Source organism: Trachurus trachurus (assembly GCF_905171665.1).
Source record: "Trachurus trachurus genome assembly, chromosome: 6".
Taxonomy (NCBI): domain Eukaryota; kingdom Metazoa; phylum Chordata; class Actinopteri; order Carangiformes; family Carangidae; genus Trachurus; species Trachurus trachurus.
In genome coordinates this window covers 5,188,011-5,199,505 of record NC_139897.1, presented here as the reverse complement: position 1 = coordinate 5,199,505, position 11,495 = coordinate 5,188,011, and the positions used below count along the sequence as shown (strand labels likewise).

The 11,495-nt window shown below is 39.8% G+C and overlaps 1 protein-coding gene across 1 annotated transcript; it reads right to left on the bottom strand.

The window, feature by feature from the left end:
• Nucleotides 1–3,474: 3,474 nt before the first annotated feature.
• On the bottom strand, nucleotides 3,475–4,878 carry admb (adrenomedullin b; the record flags this gene model as incomplete). The annotated part of the gene is made up of 4 exons (XM_083973479.1): nucleotides 4,769–4,878; nucleotides 4,281–4,396; nucleotides 4,015–4,149; nucleotides 3,475–3,760 (listed from the first exon to the last, which is right to left on the bottom strand). The coding sequence occupies exons 2-4, from the start codon at nucleotides 4,382–4,384 to the stop codon at nucleotides 3,475–3,477; spliced, it is 525 nt and encodes a 174-aa protein (XP_083829605.1). The 5' UTR covers nucleotides 4,385–4,396; nucleotides 4,769–4,878.
• Between the last annotated feature and the right edge of the window lie 6,617 nt (nucleotides 4,879–11,495).

Sequence of the window (11,495 nt, the reverse complement as noted above, 5' to 3'; positions counted from 1 at the left end):
TGAAATATTAGCACAATGATTTTGAATAGGCACATTTATTTAGTATAGTCATGGAGCAGACCAGTGTTTCCTCTAGGATTTTTTTAAAGCCGGGGGTGCAGGACATCACCCTCACTCACATGGTGGACAGCTGCTTCGAGGTCAGTGGGCGGGTTCTCGGCCGGTAAATCCAACATGGCGCTGTTCAGGCCGCCATATTTGAGTCACAAAAAAGACTCCCCAAAACCAATGGGTGACGTCACGGATGCTACGTCCATATTTTTTACAGTCTATGACCTACACACACAAACTCACCATATTAATGCCACTGAAAACTTCCAAATGCACTATGGTGATGGTAGCCTATGTGAATATTTATTTAAATTCACATGCAACAGAGTATTTTAGTTCAATCAAGTCCTTTATCAAAAATGAATTTTACAAAAATAAAACATACAACACAAGTAGTGTATTTGCTCGGTGTGTCGTAATGTTACATAATACGTTATTATTTCATACAGTGGTGAATGAGCAGGTCACAACTTGTCCACGAGTTGTTGGATTGTGTATTTAGTTTGATGAGGGAAACGTGAAAGTACCGTTCGCCTCCATTGCAATAAGCTGAGCAGCTGGCATCTCTGCCCCACCGTCCTACCCCTAAGGCCCTGTTTACACGACAACGCTCGCGGATGAAAACGGCAAAATATTTAATCGGATGTGCCTTTCGTTTAGACGGCGACGGTGTTTTGGGGGCTTGAAAACGCAAAAAAGTGAAACCACCCTCCAGAGTGGAAATCTTAAAAACGCTCCGCCGTTGCGTCCCCGTGTAAAGGGTGAAAACACAAAAAGTCTGCTCTGATTGCTATGACCTGTGGAGGGCACGGAGGGCAGCATTACGATCGCCGGCGTACAGCCTGCCGGAAACCGAGAAGAAGAAGAAGAAGAGGAAAACACACAGGCGTGCGGACTTGGTGGTGTTGTGTGTTGTGCGGCACGCTGCCACCTAGGCTCCCGGTGTGCAGGAATTCCACAGACTTTTGCGTCACCGTATGCACGCAGATTTCCACCTTAAAAACGCCCATCTAAACGCGGAATAAATAGTGTAGACGCGACGGCACTTTTGCATTTTCTGTTCGTATAGCCTAGCCTAGACTATAGACGGTAGCCTAGACTATAGGGATTATGGCAATAGGGGAATTTGCCAAAATGTTGAACTATCCCTTTAAGTCTAACTTATTGTGCATGAATGTTTTTGTAAATGTATGAGCTAAAGATGTGCTGTTTTTGTCTGTGTAAACTAAAAATGTGGCACTTTTCATAGGGACCAAATACATCCGTGTGTCAGTGTTTTAAATTACTGAAAGTATTTTAGAAATCAGGAGAGATTTAGTGTCATGTTTACAGTTTCCTGCCTCATTTCTACCTCCTGTTTATAATTGTCATCTGATCTGCCATCTTAGAGAGTGACATCCTCTCACATCACTTCCTTGCACATTAGTGCAGCCCTCAAAACAGGGTCATTAACTGTTTCAGGACAGTGTGACGGCACTCTGTGTGGCATACTCTGCATCAGTGGAGGTCAGCTTCCATGGTTAGTAATGCCTCCCTATAGTCTTCATTTAAGGGTTACTGATGTACAGCAAAATACTGCATTCATCAAACCATAATTCATTTTGTTGAAATGCCATGATTGCACAATTTATGAACATGTCAACCCAGGACAAATTAGATTTTAGTACATGTGTTTCTGTTACAGATCGCAGCTGATAAACCGTGCTACTTTTAGAATGGAATGTGCACCGCTGTTTCACATGTTTTGGACTGTGTAACACTCAGGATTTAATCATATTTTCTGCAGTTAGCTTATTTGTATAGCATGCTCATACACAATGGCAGCTCAACAGATGATGAGTTGATGATGTGTGGTGGTTGCTGGGCTGTACTGAGTTATACAGTATATTATATCCATCCAGGTGGGGTACACCCTCACCAGCCTGTCACACGGCTGACACGTAAAGGCAAACCACTTCACGTGCAATGTGCCAACTCAGGGCCCTGGGGTTAGATTGCGTTGCCCAGTTTTTTCAGAAAGCTCTAATTTCGGATATATTCTAAAAGTAAAGATCAGGATCAACAGTGACTCTCTCTGTTCTTGGAGTACTGTATTTGGAGACACATTAACTACTACATCAGTTATACCATAGACAAGTGTATATGCATTTCCTGTGCTGCCTATGAGTCCTCCAACAGTAAGGCATGTAGGTACAAGAATATTGAATATTAGGTAACAAAATCAGAACTCAAGATTTTTTCCACTGTTGCATTCATTGATTTATTTCCACAAAGGACATTGCAGACTGCTGAAAATCGTGTTACCAGATATCATTTCAAGTCATTTCAACTCTAGTGTGAGTAAATTATGATTTATTACATTCAAATAAGCAGATAAATGTCAAAACTAAGACTATTACATTTAACACCACAATGGTAAGTTGTCTGATGAAACTGCAACAATTGGCCCTGTATTGGGTACATCTAGCCTACTGTAAAGCTAGATGGCAGCATAACACTTGTGTAAGATCATTACTCCTTCTACATCGTAGCAGCCATCCATCATGGCCTCTAATGGCTGCTGAAAAACTAAACGTCATCATTGTTTTTGAGTTAACATGTATGATTGTCAGCCATTGAAGCAAATGTCTAGAAAACATGTGATTAAGAAAAACATCATAATTAACATTCAGTACGGTATATTCATCAAAATAATGTTAAGATAGTTGGCATACATATAACTGTAAGATGTTTACGTCACATATAGGACGAGATAATTATTTACATGGGTAAGATGCAGCAGATACTTCATTGAAGTTAAAAATAAAAAAAAGTCAAGTTTAGCATATATTTTGGATGTATAAAAATATAACAGTATTGAATGCTGAAATATAAGGCAGCTTTATATATCCTTACAAGCTGATAATTACATTGTTCAAATATATATAAGCTTAGTACAAATTGCATAAATTGCCATTAATCACATATAGTTCTCTAGTGAGAGGAACCTTAATGTGGTAGTATGGGGTCCAGTAATGTCGGTTTGTTGAAAGGAATTCTCCCCCGTTGCAGCTTTGGTAATGCACTCATTGGAGCTTTTCGATCTTGAGGAATTATCTTCTATTTCAGCTGCTTAGCTCGCTTTGGAAGCTGAAGAAGAGACGGCCCCACAGGTCTGACTTGACATTCATAAATCATACACTTGCTCAGACACAGAAATCTGCAAGTAAGCATGCGCACACAAACTTCTCTGTATCTATTATTGGAATCTCACTTCCATCCAGAGTGAACTGAGTTTCCTCTGATGGGCTGTACAGATGTAGCAGCTGTTCTTTCTGCATATCTAGTTGTAAATCTGTGGAATAAAACCTCTGAGGGGACTTATCTGTTTTGAGCAAAAACCCCCCCAACAAGGGTTCTCCTTTGCCCTATACCGTGCCTGTCTTAGGCAGCTTTGCATTGGCTTTTGTGTATGTGGATTTGCTGACCAGCTTCAGTGCTCCGTTTTTGTCTTCCTGTCTGAATGGAAAGCAGAGCGACATGCCGGAGTGAGCGCCGCCGTCGCCCATAGCCTTTGCATCCAATCTTTTCTGGGGGGGCTATGGGCTCTTTTTGGTCGTGGGTCTGAATTTTGTGCAGTTTGTGGATCAAGTCGTGATATACACATGTTCCTAGGGCGCAGCCAGATCCTTTGGTTGTTGACCTCCTTGGTCTGATTTTTAACCCAATGCTGGAAAAGAAAAAGTAACATTTACACTCTGTTTTCAGACCTTGAAAATTAGACACTGATAGGATTCATTCACATTCAAGAGTATAGGATATGTCAGCCACAGTATTCTTTTCTCACAAGACTTACATTTCATTTGGTATTATGAAGTGATGAAGTGATTTATGATATTAGGTCATGTTAAAGTTTTACTTCTCACCATGTTTACCATTACATTTAACTGTCTAGTGTGGGTGAAATGCAGCTTTTCTTGTTACCTTAATGGAGGTGAGACCATTTTTGCACTGTCGCCCTGAGGTGGTCCAACATGGATATCAGAGTGTTTCTCATCAGCTGTCATTAAGCTGTTGCCCGGGTCTCTCTTCATACGAGTCTGCAGCCATACTTTAAACCTGGAACACAGAGACAGAAGAGGCTGTGACAGCAGGAATACCAATTTAAAGACTAATTGTTGGGTACAGTCGTAAAGTGATGATATCAAAGTAACTTGGTTCCGCTGGTTCACACCAATCAGGCTGTTCACCTTTTTTTCAAGCTGGAGTTGAGCTCCCCTGTGGAGCCTTTTCCCAGTGGCAGGACCATGATGAAAACACAGCAGCAGATGACAGTGTGCAGAGATAATCTCATTTCGGCTGTGAGCTGTCAATAGCAGAGAGAAAGATATTATTTATAAGGATTTGTCACAGGTAGTGTTTGATTAGTTGAAAGCAATTTGTACTTGGGAATTAGCCAGCCATAGTATCTAATCAATAGTGGTTAAGAAACAGTGTGTTGGATTGTTAATGGTAATGGGGTGTAGATGGGCTGTAATTAACGAGATACCCATATGTCAGTGTTGCCAACATCAATAAATAAACATAAATATCTGTTCTGAACTCCTAGTCAACAAGTTTCTCTAATCTCCTAATTTCACAGGGCATCAATTTACCTTACTGAATACCTGAAGAGGTCTTCAACAATAATAATATGTTTTTTAATCATCTTAAACAGGTTCAAATGATGGTCACTTACCTTAGGCTCTAGCTTCTAATGTGATACAAAAAATAAATGGTACACATCCAAGTGTGCTGAGTGTTGTTTATCAGCGATAGGTGTTTTTCCAATGCTGCAAAGAGTTTACCATGAGTTCTATGAAGTCTGAAGTTTACACTGCTAACATCAGAGGCTTTATAGAGGGAGGGAGGGAGCTGTACCTGAATGCCAGACCCAGTGGGAGGGCCTATGGGACAGTGCATGTCAACCCATTCCACCCCACATGTAGACAGTAAAACCAAAAACATGCACATAGAGAATATAATTGAGTCAGCAATCCCAAAAATAGTGACTTGTGATTTCTTACGCTTGTCTTCAAGTAGACAGCGAAAGAATAGTTTTTTAACATTTAGAGCTTTGTATATCAACTAGTCCCTCTGTTAAAGCTGTGCACCAAGTTATTTACTTTTCTTTCAATATTCCTTTATTAACAGATTGTTTGTCTTTGGATGGTTTGTTTTAGTCCATGTTATCCATCTGAGATGGTAAATCGTTAAAAAAGAAAGAAAGAAAAACGGGTGCATTTAAATTAGCACTCTGTTCTTATGGCAACCATGCGCTTTGACAATTAGAGACACTAATAGGTGCTTTACGCTGAACTTACCTTCAGATGATGTGTTCAATCGCTTACATTCAGTGCTTGTCACTCCTAGGCATTCTAAACAAGGGCTGCATGTGTAACGATTAACCACACAGTCTTCCATTGTCCTCCAGAATAGCTCAAATTTTTTTCCATGACAGTTTATAAACTAAGAAGCACTGAAAATAGGAGATGGTTCCATGTTTCAGAAAGTCATTCACTTTACTGAAAGTAAATGTATCAACTGAAAAACTGTCTGAACATTGTGCCCAAAGGAACTATAAACTTTTGTAGAATCCAAAAAAATACATTAGAAAATGACCTCTGGCCACATCAGAATCTAACTCTGCTCAACACCTGCAGGTTCAACTATAAAGTCAAGATGTCTTTGACTGCAAAAAGGGCTACATGCAGAACATGGAGGAAAATGCTGCCACAGTATTACATATAACAGCCTGAAACCCAAAGATATTGAATTTCCAATATCACATGACTGTATAAAGAAAGACAGAAATGCTCTGTCATACACTGGAACCAGAGAATGTTTTGTATAATTGACTAAATGACAATTATCAAAATTGTCAGTTACACTGCCAACAGCTGCAGCCCTCTAAGGTTTGTGCTCCATACTTTTCATAAGCCAATTAATCTAAATACTGGTGGTCATGTTTCAGTGGAGAGGAAAAATACTTTTAGGAAGCAGAAACCCTCCGACAGACCCTGATGGTGGGCGGCCATCTTGAATGATTGGGTAAATGTCAGCATGTGAATCTGTTAAAATATATGATCAGGACCTCTCAAGTTCTGTTATTATCTTGAAGACATGTAGTTATTATCACTTAATTATTTCTAAACATCAGCTTGTCTGACAAACAGTACAATTGATGGTGGATCACTGAATAGGAGAAATGGTCACATATTCACACAAGGCAGGACATTCCCTCTCCTGTGTGTGTTAACATCATGATTGCTGAGGACTTTACTATGCTTGAAAACTCATGATGCTTTGGACATTAAAGTGTTTTAGGTTGTTGCACAGAAGTGGGGCATAAAGGCTCAATAGCGCCACCTTGCGCATTTCAAACATTCAGACCCTGCTCTGTATTTCACTGACAGCATTACAATTAGTGGGATGACAGAATAGGGCTAGAGTTAGGGGTTAGGGTTAGAGAGATTAGACGCAGCAGGAAGTTGCCAGTTTGAGTTGAATATGCATTTTTGGTTCCTTTTTCCTCATATATCTTTAAGGGATTTAATCCCATCAACTTCATATTTGGTCAGCGTCAATATAAAACCTTTGTGATTCAAATTTGCTAAAAGCTTTTCATCTGAGGCTGAGGCAGTGGTGGCACTGCCATATTCACCATATAAATTCAGATCACTCTTAACTGCAACAACGCCTGGAAACTTTCTGTGTTTGATTTAAAAAAAAAAAGATGTACAGTATACAGTATCATATGCAAACATTCAGTCTTCCTACTGTAGGACCTGTGTGTGTGTGTGTGTGTGTGTGTGTGTGTGTGTGTGTGTGTGTGTGTGTGTGTGTGTGTGTGTGTGTGTGTGTGTGTGTGTGTGTGTGTGTGTGTGTGTGTGTGTGTGTGTGAAATGAACACTTTTGTTTTATTCTAGTTTCAAGTTTCAATACTTTATTGCCATGTCAACAACATTGTTAATTGGGTTTCACACACATAACATAAACATACACCCAATACCATTTATGATAAAATCAGAGTAAAGTGCACAGTATTAAATGGATAATCAATAAATATGGCACATTAAAACAATACCCTGCCCCCCTAATGAACCAAGGTATTAAAATAATATTTCTAAGGTTGAGGAGTCTGCCAGCTTGTGGGTATGTACTGTTCTGGAGTCGGGTTGTTCTGGATTTTATGCTCCTCAGTCTTTTTTGTGAGGGCAGTTAAAAAGGCAGTTAGCTGGGTGAGAGGGGTCTTTTAAAATCTTAACACCTTTCTTCTGCAGTCTGGCCTTGTAGATGTCAGATGTGGATGGAACCTCATAACCAGTGATTCTAGATGCAGTGCGTACCACCTTGTTCAGCTGCCTCTCTTTTTCCGCAGACACATTTCCTATAAACTACTAACAACATTTCTTCCAAATACAAAATAAACATATTGTCATTTAGAGCATTTATTTACAGAAAATGACAACTGGTCAAAATAACAGAAAAGATGCAGTGTTTTCCGACCTCAAATAATGCAAAGAAAACAAATTCATATTCATTTTTAAATAACACAACTCTATTTACTTAAGAACTTACTTAACTTAAGAAGAGTTCAGAAGGTGGGCTAACCCACATTTTTAATCACAGCAGCACTTTTTATACTCTTCTTAATTGAATATGAATTGGTACTACTCTTAGTACCACTTGACAGAAGATCATTTAATTTCTTAGACATTTTGGACAATGTCTGTGTGGTCTGTGGCTCTGGACACAGTCGAAATTGCTTATGAAAATCAACCTGTGAATATTCTCATTTGTCCAGGTCATCGTTATCCCAAAGAAATGTAAATCAAACGCAACTGGACTTGTCTAGGAAGACGTTTCACCTCTCATCCAAGAGGCTTCATCAGTCAGGACATGTGACAACAGCTGTTGGTGGGAAGTTGGTTTCGACTTAGTTGTCGAAACCAACTTCCCACCAACGACTGTCACTCCAACGACTATCGTTGACACATGGAGCACAAAGGGTTTCCAGTGACATCATCGGCCTTGTGAACGCCCCCACAAGAGGTTAAATACCTGGATCTTCACACCAGATAGTTGGACCAGTCCCAGCCTGGTCAGATGCGAACATGAACTGATGAAGCCTCTTGGATGAGAGGGTTCGTCTTCCTAGACAAATAACCAAGTCCAGTTGCGTTTGATTTAAATTTCTTTGGGATGCTTATGAAAATGCACATCTGGTCTGATGAGATAAAACATCCCTCAGTAAGGAAATGTCTGTATCAGCAGCTATCAGGTTTTTTTTTAAGAAAAAAGGGGGGGGGGGGCTCACAAGTGATGAAAGTGACTGTCACAGATCAGTGTCATGATAGACTTTCCTAAACTTTCTGATGGATGATGGGATGGAGGACCTGTGGTAGTGTTCCTTGTTGCACTGCAGAGCATGGTGGAGCATTCATCGCTGGTTGCAGCTTTAATTGTAATTATGTACTGTATGTGTTGTATTTTTTTAATCCCCAAATGGAGCTTATTTAACCCATTAAAGTGAACTGTTCTGATTTAAAACCCCACACATATCCATCACAGGTGTAGCCTATGTCACATGCTTAATGTTCCAGTCATTGTGCAAGTAAAAATAATTATTTTCCAATATGGCAATGATGCCCTATTTTACATTAGACTATGTTGCCATCTTTACGTTGTGTTGTTTGGATTTGCAACCGCTGGACTGAACCCAAAAAAAAAACATTTGTCTTACTCCAGATGATTTCTGTGCTTCATGGCAACAAGTTGTTGGTGTTGGTTTGGAGTTTAATTTACCAAACAGTTTTAATGAGCAAGTTGTAAGGGTTTTATAAAAGGAAAGGCTTCGCTAGAGCTGTTAGTGCCACTGAGTCATCCTGTTCACTCCCTCAGCACAGCCTTATGTTATTTCTGGCAAAGATGAGGATGAATTTACAAGGCATGTCCTGACCCGTGTCTTGGAGATGCTGGGAAGTCCACTGGTTACACTATTTTCTTTTCTGTTGTCATGTTATTTTGGGGATGGGTTCAGAGTGGAGGGTAGCCGCAGGTCAGGTGGAGAAAAGGTGAGAGTAGAAGACAGAGACAGAGGAAAGACAGCTTCAAAGATGCAGGGTGTGTATGTGTGTGTGTCAGCACTGCACACACACACACACACACACACACACACACACACACACACACACACACACACACACACACACACACACACACGGACACAGTTGTGTCAGAGTGAATAGAAACAATAAGCAGAAGATTTCCCAAGGTGACATGAACTACGCTCAAAAAGTTGCTCTGTGTGACCAAAAAAGTCAGGATGTCATCCACAACCTGCTCGACCTCTCTCACTGCAGGTATTAACACATGTATTCTATTAGCATCAAGCATTACTATCTTTACTTGGAATCACATACAATCAATATAGAACGACTTGTTGGGGGATAGACAGTTTTTGTGATTACATGATGTCCACATCTCTAAATGGTGGATTATTAGGGCCATATACCTAGTAGGGCTGGGCCGATATGTTTTTGTGCCGATTCGATTCTCTAATGATTTTTGGGTCCCAATTCGATTTAAATTGCGATTCTGATTAAACAAGTATTGTGATTCGATTTTACCAAGTATTGCGATTTTATATTTCAATTATTGTGATTTTCTTTCCTTAAACAAGAGCAGTTTGAACCAAACACTTGATAATACATCATAAGTCATATTTACAAAAAACAATACACTAATGCCAGAAACCCAGGTATTTAAACCCAGAGTGGGTGGTCCTATGATTGGTTTCTAGTGAAACCAAAGTCACATGACCACACCCCCGGAACTGGAGGGGGCGATTAATATAAAAATTGATTTTTTTTGGCCCAGCCCTAATATCTAGGTCTATATATCGCTGTCTATAACATATGCTGATGTAAATAGAAGAAGTTCTGTTGTTCTGACTGTTTCAGTGCCATTTCCACTTTTTATACCATCATCAACAGCTGATCTACATTTTTTTATCAGTCACTTTACACCATGTAGAATTTGTGAAAATAAGAGTGCTGTTATACTTTTTAATCAGACTCTGATTCAGCCCAAACAACAATCTGACCTACCACAGGTTAGGCACAATGTCAAAAAATCAACCAGCTATCTGCTACGTAAATTGTTTCAGCAGTTTCTAATTACTTTACTTACTCCTGACAACACAGCACAGGGATATACAGTATATAATGTAACATCCCCAAAAGTATACCTCTCTTTCATCTTGATTCTATATCATTATAACATGCATCTGCTGTGCAATACAGTAAAACTAATAAAAAGTGCTTTTGGGTATAAATATAGTCATAGGAAGCATTGTGCTGTTTGACCTACTGTGAGTCAGAATGTGACTGACCCACATGGGTCCATTTAACACTGATGAGGCAGCAGAGTCAATAAAGAAGATCAGCCTGTGGTTATTGTAAAAACAGTAACTGGTGCCAGATAAAGGGCAGTGATGTCTAATCATTCTCCCTTTTCCAAATGAACTGAGCTACAGGTGAGAACGTGCCCCTGCAAAGTGCATTAGAAGCCTAACCTTCATGACTTGGGATAATTAATGCCTGGTCTTTTCAACTTGTGTTGACCTGCATGCAGATGATGTCATCCCGGCCAGCGTTACAGATGCAACTACCATTAATAGTTTTCATCCTAAACTTATCCATAAAGGAAGTGATTCTAAAGACAGGACTGTTTTGATATGACTTTATAAAACACAGTCACATATGGAGGTTTGATGGGTCTAAAGAGGCACATGATCTTGCATTTGGTTGCCTCAAATAGATACACTTGGCTTTCTTGGCAACAACACTGCACCTTTCACAATCCAGAAGATGATTCAATGATCTGTGTTTGAACACAATCCCTCCAGTTCTTAAATTACTTGCCCCGTTCCTTGCCCTGTATCTGTTTTGCATGACTCAAGCTAGAGAATTTCATCATTTGAAAACAGAGTGTAGTCATGATCTACATCTATCTGACCACCTATGGCTTTGGATGGCTGCTGTCTCCATATCACTAAGACAAGAGCTTCCCTGCATGTGTTTCTTGACTTTTTGCTGCAGAAGCAGTTTTTACATCACATATAAAAGAAATCAAGACAGCATGGTGTTTGGTTAGAGTATGGCTAAAGCTGTGATTGATTTCCACAGTCAGGGGTCAGTAGAGCACAATGTGAGCTCAGCGTTGGCAGGAACCCATCATGTGATATTATTAGACATTAAGTGTCTATTTATAGACTAGATTTTGTTCCCTGTTTTTATTACTACTTGGATAAAAAGAGAGGAATTATATGGATCCTATTAACTCTGTTGCACTGATATCTAAAAGCATGGTGCTTTCCTCATGGGTCTGAAAGAGAATATTCCCTGGAAATGCACTGCGAA